The 19395-nt window shown below is 36.8% G+C and overlaps 2 protein-coding genes and 1 pseudogene across 2 annotated transcripts; 2 read left to right on the top strand and 1 right to left on the bottom strand.

Moving 5' to 3' along the window:
• Positions 1-3936: 3936 nt before the first annotated feature.
• On the top strand, positions 3937-6441 carry LOC103400926 (BURP domain protein RD22-like). Its single transcript, XM_008339617.4, has 3 exons — positions 3937-4069; positions 4246-4363; positions 5538-6441. Exons 1-3 carry the CDS (start codon positions 4031-4033, stop codon positions 6305-6307), a joined length of 927 nt encoding a protein of 308 aa, XP_008337839.1. The 5' UTR covers positions 3937-4030; the 3' UTR covers positions 6308-6441.
• Positions 6442-9146: 2705 nt separating this feature from the next.
• On the bottom strand, positions 9147-12003 carry LOC103400927 (methylthioribose-1-phosphate isomerase-like). The gene is made up of 9 exons (XM_008339618.4): positions 11687-12003; positions 11512-11567; positions 11255-11413; positions 11074-11173; positions 10820-10962; positions 10372-10477; positions 9902-10040; positions 9544-9812; positions 9147-9461 (listed from the first exon to the last, which is right to left on the bottom strand). The coding sequence occupies exons 1-9, from the start codon at positions 11780-11782 to the stop codon at positions 9381-9383; spliced, it is 1149 nt and encodes a 382-aa protein (XP_008337840.3). The 5' UTR covers positions 11783-12003; the 3' UTR covers positions 9147-9380.
• A 3780-nt stretch (positions 12004-15783) lies between these two features.
• Positions 15784-19070, top strand: LOC103400965 (protein trichome birefringence-like 16; annotated as a pseudogene).
• Positions 19071-19395: the final 325 nt, after the last annotated feature.

A 19395-nucleotide genomic window follows, 5' to 3' on the forward strand; every position in this document is an offset into this window, starting at 1 on the left:
TTCGAAAGCAACTGATGCCTTCCCCTTTTGGTGTTTTGCCAAGTATTAGGGTGCCACATGATCAATCTCCAGTGCCTCCCCCTTCTGGGTACTTCCGAGTACTGAGGCTTCACATGAACAACCTTTGTGAATGCTCTATCCTGTTTGTTTGTTTTAACTCATGTGTATGTACATATCTATAATTTCTCGGAGATATTAATAGATAAGCTTTATTTCATTCAGTGTATTGTGCTAAATACAATAAAGCATATACTTCACTAAGATGTGGTACTTCTGGACTAAACATTAATTTATCTTTACCCTCACGAAGATAAATGATCTTTCTTAGTGTCTACATCATTTGAGTATTCAACTCATAATCTTCGATCCATATGATTCTTTTAATATCATAGACGTTATGGATAAGATTCGTGTTGGTAGATTGTTTGATCTGCAGCTTGAGACAATATTTCTCTCAACACTTTATAATCTTTCTTGACTCTTTAGGAGTCCCAATTTAATATCATCAACTCTTCAGGAGTTCTAATTTAATGTCATTGACTCTTGCAAGAGATTTTAGTATGTTGCAACAATATCATAATGATAGTACTCACTAAGGTAATTTATATCATCCATTGGTATTGAGTACATAATTTATGTTTTACCTTTCGGGGGCTTACTTCAAGCAATTTGAATCTTTCAGGGATTTTCTACAGTTCATGACACATTTTCCTTTGGAATTTATACAGAGCAGTTTGCTCCCATGTATACTTGAGGGATTTACTTATGGAGATATGATGTGGGCGACTCACAACCCTTCGTATATAATTCTCCATTCATATGAACTCGTTTACAACCTTGTGTCATATCATGTGAGTGTATTTCACTATATTACAAATGCCCAATGTAACCTCATTCGTTCAACATCTTTTGGCTATTTGTATTATATTAAAATATATAGGTCCATTTTTCCATGTTCTTACAAAATTGTAATGGAATTGCTTTTCTCCATTTTGGCCAATAATTTTGTTGACAAAAAAGAATGAGACTCAATATCAACATAGCTCATTGATGAATTTAGTAGCTACTTGTAGAAACCAAAATTATCATTGGTTATCATCAATCCGTGATCCCATATTCTCATGTGCATGCGCATGCATAAAAGCTTTTTATTTCTTTGGATATCCATTACCTCTTCAAAGGTATTTATCTCTTCTAGGATAGTCGTAATTTAGAGAATGCGGATCATAACCTCTTCTAGAGCGTTATAGAGCTTGGATTTTAATCTCCACTTCCAGGAGTTGAGTCATTGGAACCTATATGTCTATCATGCTCCATGCATGAGACATCAACATTCCCTTGTCTACGGATTGTCCTTTCTGGGACGTATATTCATGCGGCGATTGTCATGTTTCTAGCATGCAACAGTTATGCTTTGGGAATGCAATAGTTTAGTTGTGCCATATTCTTCTTCTTTCGAATGAATGAACCTTTTTAGCCTAAGGGTCTGCCACGCTTCAGGCGTGCAACAGATAAATCATTTACTGCCATATTATTTTGTCTAACAGGGACATCAATTCTTGTAGGCACATTTGCAGCAAGTATATATGATTTCATCACTTTCGTTGCATCATTCAATTATTCTTACTTCATTTTCATATTGATTGCTTTGTGAATCAAAATAAGACAAATTCTCTTCGTTCTTCTGGAACGATCTTTTCTTATCATTCTTCTGGAATGATATTTTCTCATCGTTCTTCTGGAACAATGTTACTTTCTCCCCCTAATGGTAGGAAAAATGTCTTATCAAAATCATAGTCCGCAAATCATGCGGTAAATATATCCCCAGTCAAGGGTTCCAAATGTTGAATGATAAATGGTGGATCGAATTCACCATAGATTCCCAGTTTGTATTGATGCCTTATTTTAGTACATTGTGGCAGTCTTACAAGCACATAGATAACACAACCAAAAACTCGTAAATGTATAATGTTTAGCTGGTGCCTAAACACGAGTTGTACTGAGAAATATCGATGTTGGGTAACTGGTCTCAACCAAACTTAATAGTGAATTATGTAAAATGACATGTCCCCATGTCAAAACTGGCAATTTTGTTTTCATGAGCAAAGCGTGAGTAATCAATTTCATCCGCTTAATAAATGCTTCTGCTAAACCATTTTGAGTATAGACATAAGGAACTTCTTGTCCTTATTAAATAGTCTGTAGACTGAGACTTTTATGGCTTTTATTACAATTAAGTTGAGGCATTGCGGCACTTCAACTTACAGTACTCATCAAGGAATTTCATGTCCCGATCTTCGGGATCAAGAGACTTCATGCCTGATCTTTTTGTATGATGGAACTTCGGGTCTAATCATTTTATATGATGAGGATCAAGAAACTACAGGTTCTGATCTGATCAAGGACTTCAGGTTCAGTATGTACTTATCGTAACAAAAATAAGTATAATAAATAAATTAAAGTAATAGACGGTAATTCCAGCTATAGTAAATAAATTGCATTTAAGTAAATAAAGTTTGTGACAAGAGCTTTAATTCAGCACCATTCATATAAATCAAAATTTAAAGCAGTAGGCGGTAAAACCGTCCATGGTAAATAAATTGCTTTAAAGTAAATAGAACTTGTGAAATGATTTTAAACCAACACCATTCACATAAATCAAAACTTAAAGCAGTAGGTGGTAAAACCGTCCATGATAAATAAATTGCTTTAAAGTAAATAGAACTTGTGAAAGGATTTTAAACCAACACCATTCACATAAATAAATTGCAGTAAAGAGCTTGTAATGTTGTGGTTGTTGGAGTTTGACAATTCCATTTACGAATGTGTTCGAAATTTGATGCCATCACAACAACCTTTATGTCCCCTTTTTGTTTTTTTATTTCTTCTTATTCATTCACATGTTGTACTATTAAAAAAACTTTTGGTTTTATTCCTTTTATTTTATTATCTAGATGGTGCAGATGCATCAGGCACGAAAACCTTTTGTTTCTTTCTTTTTCAAATGGTGCCATACATATTCCATAAACTTCCTTTTTTTTTCTTTGTCTGTCTCTACCAGTCTCGGAACCCAGGACCAGCTGGGTTGTTGTGGAGGTCACACAAAACTAATTCAGTCCAAAAAGGCTACTAGAGATTGGCTTTGTTCTTGCATGACCCAGGGAACATGGCATCGAGAAGCAAGAACTTCCATAAAAAGACAAAGATGACAGCGAGGTTGATGGAGGCACAAGAGAGGGAGGCTAATGTGGATTCATTCTTGTCATCACCATCTCAGACAATCAAGTATTCATGGGAGTTCTCGAGATCCGTCGAAAACGATGTGATCTGGGTTTCCAAGTCTAATGAGATTCTTCTGGATCTCTAGAAACCAGTTGTCAAGTACAAGTTTTCTCATCTCGTGACGACTTCAGGTCGTTATAAATTTCAATTCGCACCGGAATTCGGTGGGGCGCTTCAGGCGCGAAGGGAAGATAGAAAATGGACATACCTTTTGTTCTGTGAGATTTTAGCTGACGGAGGTGAGAGGTAGATAGTGTTTTCCACTGACATGAGAGCTTCTCGTGCTGACAACGTGTTGTAAAATCAACGGTGGATGCAGTGGAATAAATGAAACAAGACACAAGATTTACGAGGTTCCTCTACAGTCAGTGTGACTGGAGTACATCCTCGGGGCAACAGTGATGCTTTCATTATAATTTGGAATAATAAGAGTACAAAGATAACTCTCTATATTATCTCATCTCCTCTTCCTCTCTTTTCCCTCATCCTTTCTTTTCCTCTCATCCTTTCTTCCTTCCTATCTCTCCGTGAGTCTCACCTCTTCTTCACCTCTCATTAATTTTAAAAACAAAGAGAACACTATTCACTTTACAAATTTTCCACAAATAAATAGTGAAAATAATGTGAATAAATAGTAAACAATTATTCATGTGGGCCATCCACATATTATTCACAACAGTTTATATAATAATGAAGCCAGTATACGATCCACTGGCTCTCAGTTTTCTGTTGCAAAATTTCAGTCTTAATGGGGTTCCATCTCGGGTACATCTTCGCTCTTCTCACTGTAAGCTCTCTGAAATAATTGATGTTTCCAGTATAACAATGTACCTGGAAAATATTGTGTTTGTTTATTTAATTAATTAACTCTGATTTTAATTAGTAAAACATTGTCTACAAGTTAATCACTCTTGCATTTTGTGATCTCAAACATGCTTATAAGACTTCAAATTAATGTTGCAGCTGGCAGTGGTGGCATTGGCAAGCCATGCTGCTCTTCCAGTAGCTCAACTTTACTGGAACTCCGTCCTACCCAACACTCAAATGCCCAAAGCTATCAGTGAACTTCTCCAACCAGCTGGTTTGTATTAAGAATCTTTAATATCTTAATTAGCAAGAGAGCTTCTCCTCTACCTACTACCTTATTGATCCCTTTATCAAAGTAATTTAATTTTGAATTATAATTAATTTAGTTTCCTCGGAGTAGAACAATACGGGCTCTACACGCTCTGGTAGCCCACTGATCAAACCCAATTATTAGACTGAAACTTGTTAGTTTAAATATTTTATTCCAACTCCAATATTTAAAGCACATTGTTAGTTGAAAATTAAGATGGTGAGATGGAACCTTGCTTGTTGGGCCCAAAACCATATAAACCCTAAAATCAAGCAAAGGGTTATATGGGTAGAGAATTTTCTAAGTATCAGGTATTAAGCGGTAGGCGGAGCTAGAAATCAATTATGGCAGGGGCCTTTTAGTCGTATAAAAGAAATTAAATAAAATATAGCAATATAATTAGTTGGAGAAAAGCTAAATGTTTTTTTATTGACATGGAAAATTTTAATCAAACAAATGTGATACATGAAGACTTAAAATTTGTATGAAAATTTCGGTATTGAAAAGATTATGTCAAAAGAATAGAACTTCTCTATGAGTTTTGATAAAAATAAAAAAAATAATAAAAAAAGGATTAAGGCTTAAACAAAAATTTAAGGTTAAGCATCAAAACTATTCTTATGAAATTTTCATTTCAACATGATTGGATCTTCTTCTAAATTTTATACGCATTGCTTTATATGAAGTAACTAGAAAAATGAATTGGATTTTATAAGATAAAACAGAGGGCTAGTTATAAGGTTGAGTTTAAAAAATACAGAAGGGTTGTTGGCACAACATGTTTCAAATCCATCATTCCTTAAAAATTGGCAAGCTCTCCTCACCAATAGACCACATGCTCTTTATGGTTAAAACAATAAGACAAACTCTATATATATTGGTGAAATTTCAGTACTGCACATGTCATAATACAAGTGGAGAGAATATTTTATTTTTTCATGTTCTTTCACTTATTTATCTTGGTTTGTGTTACAGGAATTCTCTATAGAGTTGGTAAATTACACTTTACATCTTCTTCCTTTTTGGGGATAGATTTACATTTTTAATATTAAACAGTAACTTAATTACAAATGTGACAAATTAATAGAGATCAATTATATATTCAAATCCATTATGACATAGCTACATTCATTTGCAGAATTCATTATTGAAGATAAGAGCACCCCAGCTGAAGTAGAGAACCCAGATGCCAAGAAAATGTATGCCTATGCAGCAGAGAACCATCAATTCCGTGAAGACCCCAACGCGGCAGCTCTTGTCTTCTTGGAAAAGAACATACGTCCTGGCACAACAATGAACTGGCCCTACGCTAGAAATACAAACACAGCCACTTTCCTGCCGCGCAGAACTGCCGAATCGATCGCCTTCTCATCTACCAAACTCCCAGAAATCCTTAAGCACTTCTCACTGGAACCATCATCTGTGGAAGCTAACACAATCAAGGAAACAATCCAGGAGTGTGAAGCGCCAGGCATTAAGGGAGAGGAAAAATATTGCGCAACGTCTTTAGAATCAATGATTGATTTCACCACTTCCAAGCTTGGAACAAGTGTTGAAGCCTTGGTATCGACAGAGGAGGAAAAAGAAGCCACCATATTTATGCACAAGTACACAATAATGCCTGGAGTGAAGAAGTTGGAAGGCGAAAAAGCCGTCATGTGTCACAAGCAGAACTATCCTTACGCTGTGTTTTACTGTCATGCAATAAAACAAACAAGAGCTTATATAGTGCCCCTTGTTGGTGCCGATGGGGTGAAAGCTAAAGCAGTAGCAGTCTGCCATATCGATACATCCGAATGGAACCCTAAGCATTTGGCCTTCCAAGTGCTCAAAGTTAAGCCCGGAACCGTTCCCATTTGCCATTTCCTTACCAATGATCATATTGTCTGGGTTCCAAAGTCTATCTGATGGATGATCAATTAGCATTCTGATTAAAATAAAGCTTGATATATGTTGTCAAGCATGATATCAAAGCCTTACAAGCTCTGTGTGTGTGTATACACTTGCACCTATGTATATATGTATGTTGTATTTGATCCTTACATTATCTCTGTGTGTGTGTGTGTGTTTTATTTGGCAATTACATTTTGCATCACTGTTGTCTGAGGCAATTTAAAGTTTGTTGTCGGTGTACTAAAAAATAAAATAAAAAAAAAAATTATTGTCATTTTTTGATATTATACTAAAGTAATTTCGCATAAACAAATTTATATTTATTTTTTATTTTAAAAGCCTCACAACCAGGTAACGTTAACAGTTTTCTTCTACCACGTTTTCCTCGAATTTAACCGATTTTTAATTTAAATCATAAAAATTGCAAAAGACATAAAGCAAGAATCAATCTGTAAGTTTGAGTAAACTTTTCCTATCGATTTGGGTCGCTCCGCAGATGATTCCTTTTGATTTTCAAGCTACAATTTGAGTGTTTTGGAAATTTATTTGCAGGTAGGTAAGATGCTACATCTTATTCTGTCAACAACTTCACCAGAGCTTCCTCTCCCAGACTCTGATTCTTGCTGCTGCCGCTTGCATTCTGCAACAGCAATGGCGATTTCTTCATATTTTTTCTTTCAATTGCTCGGTTATTCGCGTATCCAAACACCACCCAATTGAAAGCCGAGGAGCTGCTAGCCGTTAACCTTTGGAAAAGCCAATTGCTTGGATTCTTGTATCAAATGAAGAATCTTTCTCTGTAATTCACGGATTACAAAAGAAGCTGGTCGTGACTCGTGAAGCGAAATTTTAGTGGGAGGAGAGAGACAAAGAGGTCGATAGTATGGGCCTGATTGTTGGGCCGAACCGGAGTTTGGGGCCAATTAACAACCTATTAACAGTTTCAATATGACCCAAAATTAGTCATTTACACTCATGTCACGTTAATTACTGAATGACGTGAATCTTAACCTAGTTTCACCTTAGACTTACATGGGATTTGTATTCAAGGCGGAATCAAAAAGTTTCAAATCGACGGCTATAATGTTCTTTTCCTCTAGTCATTATGTGTGGGTGGTTGACTAAATTTGTTTGTCCAAGTACTTGGACTAGGTTGAAAGTGGTTCCGCCCTTACTTGTACCTTAAGTAACTAATGTATCTCTTCTTAGATTATCTCCAATGGACATGTCAAATAATTATTCTCAAAATTTTATATGATAGCTGATGTGACCAATTATTATAGATGGAAAATTTTCTTCCATCTAATGGATGTATCAAATATTTATTTTAATAATATATTGGGCCTCAGGACTAGATATGGCATTTTCAACCCGACCCGACCCGACCAGTTAAAATTAGTACTCGGGTGAGTGATAAACGGGTCGGATGGTTAACGGGTCAATCCGTTACATAACGGGTCATTTTAGGTGAACCCGCAAAACCTGTTAACCACCCGTTAGTGAGGAGTTTTGTGTAATTTCAATAGTCCTACCACTCTTTCTCTTCTACACCGACTTCCTAAGCCTCTTTACTCCCCCCTTCCTCCGCCCCACAAGCCTCCTCACCACCACCATCCCCACCTCCGACACCAAAACCAGCCTCCTCCAGTCGCCAAAGAAACCCTAAACTTCCCCTCATAGTGAGCTTCTGGGAAGAATTGACAGCATTTATATGCTGAAGATGTAACGCAGCCAACAACCCCTACCAGGTTTCTCCAGGTGCGGCCTGGACCTGAAAATCGATGCGTTTGTTCTGTTTTCTGTAGTAATCTTCCAGCGACTTGGTCTGAGGTAAGAGAGACAGATTACTACTCATTTTTCAATGATTTTCTACTAACATTTTTCAATGGAAATAAACTACCATATAAAACGGAACAAGTCGAAATCATCAAACAGATATAAAAATAGGACAATGGCCAGACCTGCTCTGCATCGGCAGGGGAAGACTTTAGTTCTTCCTTTGACTGCAGATTTAGATTTCGAACGGAGTTGCCCATGCTAAGATATTCTCGGCAAGCAGAGAAGTTTCCGGTTCCTAGATTCTTCTTTGTCGAAAAAAATGTTAACGGGTTGGGCTCGGGTTACCCGTTAAATTAACGGGTTGAATTAAACCCGACTCAAACCTAATAAAACCAATTCGTTTACAGGTCTACTCAAAACTACAATAACTACTAAATAATAATTAAAAATGATTTTAATTTTCATCTTATTGCTTGGTAGTGGAACCCATGCATTAAAAAAAATTTGAGGCATTCGGCTGTTCCGGGCCTTGTGCTGCCAAAAAAGACAGTTCAAGGCAATGTAGTCAATTCTGTCAGCTTATAACATTTCGCTTGGAAGAAATATTGCTTTTTTTTGTCCCAAATGGCACTACACAGCACACTTAACATAATGTTATTCACTCATTTATTTTTACTTCTCACATATTCGTGTTAATTTTTTGTCATTGATCATTTTGAATTCATTCAATTTGACGACTGAAAATTGAGAAAGGTTTGCAAGAAATAAAAATAGGTACCCTCTATATTATATGGTCTTACACTCCCAAGTCCGGTGTGAGCGTCAATTTGTTTACATTTTGTTCACCCTTTAATCATTTTAGTCAACTTATGTAACAAAAATGTGACCACTTCCACATTTAGGGTTGGCCATTAATCCCTGGAAACTTTTGACTGATGAAATTATGAATGCCCTACAAACATCCCATTCGAAGCCCATGCATATTAGCATAAACTTTCCGGTCAGCCGAGGACGAATCGAGAGAGAACACTCACATTCCATGGATGAAGTCCCAAGATTCCAACAAGACTATGAATTTTCCTCCAAATCTTCCCAGCTACTTCCTTATTTATTATTAAATTTGTACTTAATACATCGACCAATAATACCATAAAAATGGCCTGCTTACATTTTGGGAAAACAGTCATCACTTGGGGTAAGACTGATTCTCCCAATTATTTGACATATATAGCACTCTTCATATTAAGTTACACGGCACGAACAATCACCTCCTCCGGGTATATTTCATCCAATGCTGGAAGCCTTCGTTTTATGCACTGGCCTGCACGGCTTCCTTCTGAACAAAACCCTTTATGTCGAAAGCGTCAGTGCCCTTTTTTGTAATAACGCCCTGCTTAGAGAACAAATTGCCATCAGATTCAAACACAACAAGCTCTAGTTGATTATACCACATAAAGAATGAGTGAGAATACCTTCTCGGTTATGATACCGGTTATTAAATTGGCAGGGGTAACATCGAAAGCCGGGTTCCAGACAGAGATTCCGAATGCAGCAACTTGTTCCCCGAGTCCTCCGTGTGTGTTCAACAATTCCTTTGGAGATCTTTCCTCTATTATTATCTCTTCTCCAGAAGAAAGAGATAAGTCGACGGAAGTGAGTGGTGCAGCCACAAAAAATGGAATGTTATGGTGCTTTGCACTCACGGCAAGATTGTAGGTCCCAATCTTGTTCGCAGTGTCACCTGAATTAAGTAAAAAGGAAATCAATTAGACAAAAATCCGTATTAATAGAATGCTAAAGCAGATGAGTGGTAGATTTCATTTCAAATACCATTTGCAGCCACGCGATATGCTCCAACAACTACAGCATTCACACGTGCAAATTTCATTAATGCAGCTGCAGCCGAGTCTGCTATAAGAGTAGCAGGTATGTTATCATGCACCAACTCAAATGCTGTGAGTCTGGATCCCTGCAGTCGGTATATAATATTGTATCAATAATACTCATCAACGCATTTGAATACTTTTACCCAAGTGAGTGGCTAACTACAACAATCATCTCAATGACCTGAAGTTCACACCACAGACAAAATATAAATAACACCAAGGCAGGCTTCCCATCAAGTTTGGATGCAATAGTATATCCCCAATGATACTTTCACGCAACTTCAAACAGCATGCTACTCCTCTCGAGACCACTTTTTTTTAACTAATATCAACATATGTGAATATCACGAAAAATTCTGTGGAGGACGTTTGCTGCTAAGAAAAAGCTTAAACAACTACAGAGTAGACACTCACTTGGTTGAATGGGCGTGTCTCTGTACAATAGGCCCTTTCTAACACTCCTTCAGTATGAAGTGAACGGATGACACCGAGAGCAGTACCATAACCAGCTGTTGCAAGACTACATTTACAAAACATATCAGGGTCAGACAAGGCCAATATAAAAATTTCAGTCTATAAAAATAAAGGGTAATGCTAGGGAGACAAAATGTTGGAAACTAAAGGATGTGGAAGTTGATGATTGGTTTATTACTTAAGCGTTGATAAACGTACTCATTCTTATTGGTGACACCTCATTTAGTTGCAAATTTTGTCTCTAAATTTAGTCTCCCTAGCATTACCCAAATATAAAACCACCCTTCACAAGTGGCACATGAGCAACCTACACAAACGACAAACCCATAGGGGCAACCACATAATGCAAATGACTAAATCATCAAGTATGCGTTCCCGGGAAAAATACCTGCCAGTGTTGCAATGGGTCAACATAGAAATGTTCTTAGAGTTTCCCAGTAGGTTCTGAATAAAACTTGCTCCATGAGATCCAATAGCCTTGTTTGAGGCGACATCGTCCTTGAGCATGATTTCAGAAGCTTCTATGTAAGCCTATAAAAGTGAACAAACAAAGCAAGTACAATGGAAGATTAGCATTATCAAAAAGATTCTTAGGGCCAAAACCATATCACAAGGAAAGTAATGTTTCAAAGGAAAGAGCACCTCAAACACATTCCTTGCGTCCGAAGTAGTAGTGGCAACCGCGGATGCAATTTGCTTTAGTTTAGCTGCAGCATCCGAAAGATTGACAGCAGTTGGTCGGCTGAAAAACACACCACACAATCACAATGACATCTCAACACCACAACTCAAACACTTGAAAACTACAATTGACATGCTTAACCTGGAGACAAGGTACTCCAATTTCATGACAATGAAAGAAAACGCTTCGTCAGGCGTTCCATTGAAATCCTCCAAGTTAAAAATTTCCACGGCCAAAGAGAGAGCCGCGGCAATGGCAATGGCGGGTGCGCCGCGCACCACCATGTCTTTGATTGCGTGCCTGAAAAAAGAAAAAGAAAAAAGCAATGACCCAATTGGTAAAAGCGGAAAATTAGAGAGTTCATAGCACTTGGAAAGAGCAAAGCTTCAATCTTTTACCATCCATCCGTGGAGTCCCGGATATCCAAATATGTACTTTGTAATGGGAGCTTCGTCTGTCCAAAACCCACAAACCTAATAGTTAATTCTACCATTTTTGTACTGAGAGAGAACTTAATTCCATAAAAATGTAATTCCAATAAATTCAAATGAATTGTTAGACAGAGAGAGAGACCTGATCGAGTAGCTGAAGGGAGCCGCGCTTGTAGCAGATGGCCTGGAGGGAGTTGGGCGCTTGGGTTCCGTCAGTGAACTCCGAATGAGGGGCCATTTCGAGCTGAGCCCAGTACGACGAAGCTTCGAATGGCGTTGGAGAGAAAGAGGCGACGTTAAGGTTACCAGACGGTGCTGCTTCTGCTTCCAGTCAGCTTCTCTCTCTCTCTCTCTCTGTCTTCTTTAGTCTTCTGTGCTGCTGCTGGAGAGTGAAGCGAGCAGTGGAGGCGTGGAAGGAACCGTTCAATGATGGGCCATGTTTGTGGAAAGTACACACCTGCAAGACCGGAAGAGGCCCAGTACCACAAGATGTAGGGCCCATCTGGCATGTGATTTTTAAAGGTGATTTCAATTTTACAAAACTATGGCCCGTTTGGCATGTGATTGTAAAGATTGTCTAGATGCGTTTTTTAAAAGACTAAAAATACTTACCATCTCTTTACCCAAAAAAAAATAAAAATACTTACCATCTAACTAAAAGTTCGTTGCCACTTAGTATTACGATTTAGTGGTATTTTTTTTATTTGTAAGTGAGAAGTCTTAGGTTCGATTATCACCAAATACGATTTTGAAATGGCTAAAAGCATTTTGGGGAAAATGTTGAGAATCCTTAGTAAAAATACGATTAAATCCTAGAAAAGTACTTGAAGTGCTTTCTATAGAAGAACATAATTGGTGCTTCTTACAAGAAGCACCTTAAGTGATTTTGAAACGCAAAAACATTTTCTCCAAAAACGCTTTCAATCATTTTAAAAGCAAATCCAAACGAGCCATAATGATTCATTTTAGAAAGTAATTTTAAACGATTGAAATGTTTTTAAAAACAATGTTTTTGGATTTCAAAAGCACTCGAAGTGTTTTCTGTAATATACTTCTTGCAAAAAACATTGCAAGTGTTTTTCCAAGATTAATTTTCATTTTTACCAAGAATTGATTTCAAAAACATATTCTCTAAATATGCATTCTGTCATTTAAAAGCATTTTTCAAATAATACCTAAGTAATATTTATTAGAAGCACTTATAGGTAGAAGAGTTAAAAGTGTTTTTTGTTTGTTTTTGTTTTTTGTTTTTTTTTTTTGTTTTTTGTTTTTTTGTTTTTACATAAACAAAGTCAGATGAGTCCGTGCTCCTCTTGAACATAGACCACAGCTCAGGGTTCATGGGAAATTTAGTTTAGAACTCGATGTCCCAGTTCAAACACATGACTCGTACGCTCCCAAATTAGGATGGTTCAAAGTTCATTTATTGGTGTTGAGCTTTGACGTCGACATAAGACATTGGCATCGAACCCAATATTCTAGATCTAAAATATAGCCAGAAACTTAAAAGCACATATATTTATAGTTTGGACTGAAAAAAACTTATATGTGACTGACGTTATTTTTGGACACAGAGTCGAGATTATAAAGTCAATGATTGTTTGTGATGGCAAGCATTATGTACAATCACTGTTCTAAAAATCGACTTAAGTGCTAGGCGTTGGAGGACCCATGGAATTAAGGCCAAAACAAAAAGACAAATCGGGTAGGGGCTAAATGATGTCTAGGCGGTTCAGGTATTAGAGTTCCATTAATTTCACTTCTTTTTAACTAAGTTAAAGGTTTTTTCGTAACCTGGTCCAAAAAGAACTCATATTATTCTCTCGCGGTTTCGTGTTTCTCTTATCCCTATCTCTCCGCACATACATGCTATATCTCTTGCATCTGATCACGCTGTCTCTCACAGTTGCCGTCGCTTAGTTTAGGATGTCAATTTTATATCATGAATTATTGAATTTTCGAATTTGCTTTGAGTTTTGGTGTTTTCTTATTTTTGCTGCAGTAGTCTATGATGATGCAAATGCTATGATGGTTTAAGTTTTAACTATCTCAAATTTTCAAACAAGCATATTTTGTTAGAGCATAAAAAATCACCTATTTATATGTCATATAATAAATTCGTACTTAAAGAACGATCTGTTTTTCTATAATAGAATACCAACAACATGATTTACAACTTTACATAGGATCAAACTAAACTATTTTTTTTTTAAATATTGAAGTTCTGACTACTCTCTTCTTTGAAAACAAAAACAGTTTTTTTACAACTATTTTCTTAAAAATGAACAAAAATGTAAATCAAAATACAAATTATAAAAATTGTTTCTTACAAACGATATCGTTAGGGGATTGAATTGTTAGTTGTTTGGTGAAGAAATCGGTGAGGATTTGAACCACATCAAAGTGTTTATTTTTAACATTTTAACCATTGCAGTGAAATACGTCATTCTTAACACATTAATCATGAAACTATTTAATGGTGACATCGTACTTATCTTTTTTTTTCTGTAGTCAAACCTAAAATTAATGATGATTATACAATATTTGACTGATTAATCATTTTTATAAAACGATTAACAAATTTTGTTGTTTAATAGAATAATACAATATATTCATATACTTATTTTCACCTTTTATACATAATTTTTAACTTTCAGTCATTAAATCAAATAAAAAAATAAAATGATAAATATAGATAAAAAAAATTATGTGAATAGAAACAACTTTTAAAAATTAACACATTTATTTTACTTTTACACATTTTTTTTGGTTTATAACTTTTTATATCATTTGATAGAAAAAAAAAAAGACCGCGATCACAATCTTTTTTATCTAATGTAGTTTTCCTTTTTCCATTAAAAAAGAACATATAAAAATTGAAGAATTTTCCGTGATACCGACAGTCGTCAGCATGTTTGAAATTGCTTTCCGCACACTGCGAGTTTGTAACGTCAAAATTTATCGTTTGTTTTAAAAAGAATCGAATTTAATTTTCCAATCCCTCTCGCGGTCTCCATTCGAGCTTGTACTTTCAGACAAATTTCTCACACGTCTCTTCATTTTCGCCATAAATTTTCAATAAGTTTCCCAATTTGTTCACAGATTATATATCCTCAACCATTTCCGGATTCGGCAATCCAATCAGAATTGGTGGCATTTTTGGGCTGTTTTCGTCTCAGGTAATCCAAACCCTCTACTCGGATTCATCTAAAATTACAATCTTTAATTTATATTTTTCGCAATCTAGCTACTTGCATACAGGAAACAAAACCCTTTTCAGATCCGAGGTTTTTCATTTTTGGATTCGTTTTTCTGTTTTGGGAAATTTGAACTTAATTTGTTTGTGCGTGGTACCGAGAAAATGGAAATGTTGGGTTTCGATGGATTCATGGGAAATGAGAGAATGCTATTGTTGAGCTACGAAATCGATTTTGTTTCTTCAATCAATTTGTTTGAAGAGAGGGAGGAGGGGGGGGGGGGGGGAGAACTTGTTAGATTACTGTTTATCAATATAAACCATTAATTTATGATGCATCTTAGGCTTTTTCAGAGCAACTCCAGCGTTACAAAGACCTCCTAGGGCGACTCACTATTAAATAGTCTTCAATGAACAATAACCTTCTTTAATGAACAGTAACTGTCTTTTGCATCTTCACCCCTAATTGAATAGTCATGACAATAGGTAATAAAATATTAGTATTTTTTATTTTATAAAATAATAAAAAATTATTTTATTTGTAATTTTGGATAGAATTTTTAATCGGTCTTGTTGTACCACATGTCATTTAGTTATGCAATTTTTTTTATATAGAAGAATTTAAAAGACAAATTAATGAATGGTTATCAAATTCAATAAAGGGAAACAATATAGGAGTTGAGATTGACTTTGTACCCTAAAGGTTGAGCTTATATCACCTATCATTTTCCCTATCATTTTCCTTGGGTGAACTCGTTGGAAAGAAAACATATATATATATATATATATATGTGTGTGTGTGTGTGTCATTAGATTTCCAAGTTCCACCTGTCATACATGCAAGACGGCTATGCTTGTGAATAAGCCACCTGACATGCATTGGCTCCAGGGAGTTCCCTCACTTCCGCAAACTCTCTCTCTCTCTCTCTCTCTCTAGCACAGTGGCAAACTAGCCACCATCACCACCATTTCCTTGAGTAATTTAACCTCAAAAGCTTATATCTCGAATCTATGGAGCATGTGGAACGCGACTGTGGTCTTGCATGCACCATCGGTGCACTGTAAGACATAGTGCCGTCGTTACAGTAGAGCTGAGGCGGCGGCGTGTGGGTTTTTCAAGGACAGAGGAGTCGGAGAGAAAGAAGAAGAAGAAGGCGCGTGGGAGGTGGAGTGGTCGAAGGTCAGGGATCGAGTGTGGCGGGGTGGCAGTGGAGACGAAGCTGGGGAATGAAACGCCCAAATTGATTTTTTTTTATTTTATTTTTTTTATAATTTTTTTGTTAGTTTTTTATTTTTTTTCGTTATCTTGTGATTTGTATTATGCAGGAACATTTCGATGGCTAGGAACTGTAAAAGTTGTATGAGCTTTAAGTTCTAACGTACTTGTTTGGTCTTGTATTGTGTATATAGAATGAAAGGAAGCTTTTAAGGACTGAAGGGTAAACAGCTCTCTCTTTTTACCATTGTTCTAATGTGCACCACCATTCTTATGGGGATGGGAGAAAACCCAGATTCTTACTAACTTGGTGCCGCCCCAAACCCGTTTGCAGTTGGGCTCAGGTTTGTCTCTAGTAGTGTATTTATTTTCCTTTAGGCAAACGTTGTTGGTTTTCTTTCAATAGCTTATTCGTATTTTCCCTTTGGTGTTCGTTGCAGAGATAAAGGATGATTATGCAGATAAATCTGCACTATCAGAACAAGAAATAGATGTGGGCAAAGGGGTAGCAACATTTACCCAAAAAGATACTGTAAAAGAAGAATTACGACTCGGAGCTCCACCAGGTTCTGAACAAGGCTCTGACGAAAGTGAAGAGATTAGTGGTGATATAGCATCAAACCAGGTTGAGAAAAGTGGTAAGATATTGTTTTCTTTTGTGTCCTTGGAGTTAGATCCTTATGAAGAGTTTGTGATTGATATGTTGGTTTTCTGATTGTATTTCTTAAGTTGTCCTATTTCTTGTACGTCAAACTGTTGTGTTCATTAGAGTAGCGTGAGTAGTGTTGTGCCAAATCAAATTTTCTCTCAAAATTATCTTGTTATGATCTTGCTTTTCTTTTTGTACAGTTTACATGTTCAAATGCTGAAATCCATCCCCGAAATTCTATTTCTCTTTTTAACAGTACAATCTCGATGGCTATATGCTTTAAACATCATCAAATAGTATGGACTTGAATTGTATGTTATTATGGTGCCAGGGGTTTTAACAAGTGGGTCAAAAGAAAGAGAAGAAAATAAAGAAGTTCAGGAAGCGGAAATAGATGGCAAGGCAGTTGATGCAAGACAGAAAGAAAAAGCAGTGGAAAATAATTCAGATGTACAAAAGCAAAACGTGGAGCTAGGGACATCATTAGGTAATAATATCTTTTAATTTATATGATAGATTATGTTTTAATTTTTGTTTTTAAATGTCTTGTATTTCTTTCTAAATCCTTGGAAAGCTCGATCACAAGAATCTACCTAGACCAATTTGTTATTGTTAGCTTTCGTGATTATATTACTGATTGTTTTTTATCTGACAATAGCTCCAGTCTGCAATTATGCGAAAGGAAAATGGGTTGTGGACCATAAGAAGCCGCTGTATTTTGGGCATGGCTGTAAGCAATGGCTGTCAAGTATGTGGTATTACCGGATGACACAGCGCACAGATTTTTCCTACGAGAAGGTTTCATGGCAGCCAAAAGATTGTCAAATGGAAGAATTTGAAGGCTCTAAGTTCTTGAAAAGGTATTAAAATGTTAAAATTAAACAGTTTCGATCATGTGCAAGGTTTCATTTTATTACTATCTTGAATCTGATGTGATGTGACCTTAGCCCCCTAGTATGCATAAATCTGACTTGTAATGATTGTTTCTCCTATATATTAAATCCATTATGGGCTCAAGTTAACGAATTTCTCAAGTTGTGGTGTTTTGGTTAGTAGATCTCTTATTTCGTGCATGTAAGTATCAATCGAGGATTCACAAGCTACCTTGCATTTTAATATCTCTCGTCCGTTCATCTATTTGAAGAATTTAAGGTTTTTAACCTTATTTTCTGTAGGTTTTAACCCCTTTGGGTGATTTATTTGCTCTCTTTCTTGTTTGTTTGGCATAGCGACTATAGCCTGACATATATTGATAATGTGAGTATTGTATTATTGTATTCAGGATGCAACACAAAACTCTAGCTTTTGTTGGAATTTCAATGGGCCGACAGCAGTTCCAGTCTTTAATGTGCATGATCACAGGTGGTAAGGTGAGGCATGATGTTATAGATGTGGGGCCGGAATACGGGATAGTCCAAGCACGTGGCGATGTCCGCCCTAGTGGGTGGGCATATCGGTTCCCAAGCACCAACACTACCATCCTCTATTCCTGGTCATCAACCCTCTGTGATCTGCAGCCTATTGATGCTTCAAACCCAGCCACTCATTATGCCATGCACCTTGATCGGCCACCCGCATTCTTGTGCCAATATATTCATAAACTTAATGTCCTGGTCCTCAATACAGGGCACCACTGGAACCGTGGAAAGCTTAAAGCTAACCGTTGGGTGATGCATCTTGGGGGTGTCCGAAACACTGACAGGAAGATAGCTGTGATTTGGAAGGCCAAGAATGTGACAGTCCACAGTATCATTAATTGGGTGAACTCGCAGCTCCCATAGTATCCGGGTCTCAAAGCTTTCTACCGGACCATCTCGCCCAGGCATTTTGTCGGTGGTGAATGGAACACAGGAGGAAGCTGTGACAACACCACTCGTATGTCAATAGGAAAGGAATTATTGCAAGAAGTGTCGAGTGACTCAGATGCTGCAGGTGCAGCGAAGGGAACAGGGGTTAAGCTCTTGGATACAACAGCTCTATCCAAGGTCAGGGATGAAGGTCATATATCCCGGTTCAGCAAAACAGCGAAACCAGGCGTGCAAGATTGTCTGCATTGGTGTTTACCTGGTGATCCAGATACATGGCTCAGGTCCAGGACTAAAGGCCTTTATCCCAAAGAAGGGGAGATGTCACCCGCGAAGGTCTACATAGAAATCGGGCGCAGACTTTGATCGTTGGAGAAAATGGCAACCAGTTGATCACAACCACAATTACTGTGGACAACGTGAAGTCCTGCGGTGTCCCAGGTTTAGTCTTATGTTGTAGGTTTGTAGCTTCGCCGATCGAGACCTTCTCTCCAGTTTTGGTTAGTTTGCTTAACCCCCGAGATTGAGGGTTGTTTGGGAAAGCACCGCAACAGATAAAAGGGAAGCGAGATTTCAGATATTCTGCAGAGGGTGGTAGGATTAGATATTCAGGATTGAAAGAATAGGATTTTCAAGTCATGAATGTATATGGGTGTACAATTTTCATTGTGTCTAATGCATTACCCTACTCATATTACAAAATTCCAAATAATCGAATATATATACACATTTTTTTTAATAGGAAAACTAAGAAAAAGTTCAAAAAAACTTTAGTTTTAATGAAAAATGACAAATAAAGGTGTAGTGAATAGAACCAACTAAAGGTAAAAATATGGTTTTTCATTTAAAGTGAACAGTACCGGGAGTGTTTCGTTAAAACTTCATTTTTTTAATTGGCATTTTTATGGGAATTTTGTTGCTTCTGCACACATTCATCTAATCTAGAAACAATAATAACAAAGTCTTATCTTACTAAATGGGGTTG

The sequence above is a fragment of the Malus domestica genome, chromosome 15, assembly GCF_042453785.1.
Source record: "Malus domestica chromosome 15, GDT2T_hap1".
Lineage (NCBI taxonomy): Eukaryota > Viridiplantae > Streptophyta > Magnoliopsida > Rosales > Rosaceae > Malus > Malus domestica.

Coding starts and splice junctions, on each gene's coding strand:
- LOC103400926 (XM_008339617.4), top strand. CDS start 4,031: ATGGGGTTCCATCTCGGGTACATCTTCGCTCTTCTCACT. Junction 4,070..4,245: donor ACATCTTCGCTCTTCTCACT/GTAAGCTCTCTG, acceptor TTAATGTTGCAG/CTGGCAGTGGTGGCATTGGC. Junction 4,364..5,537: donor TGAACTTCTCCAACCAGCTG/GTTTGTATTAAG, acceptor ATTCATTTGCAG/AATTCATTATTGAAGATAAG.
- LOC103400927 (XM_008339618.4), bottom strand. CDS start 11,782: ATGGCCCCTCATTCGGAGTTCACTGACGGAACCCAAGCGCCCAACTCC. Junction 10,963..11,073: donor ACGCAAGGAATGTGTTTGAG/GTGCTCTTTCCT, acceptor TCACTTTTATAG/GCTTACATAGAAGCTTCTGA. Junction 9,462..9,543: donor CCGGTATCATAACCGAGAAG/GTATTCTCACTC, acceptor TTCTCTAAGCAG/GGCGTTATTACAAAAAAGGG.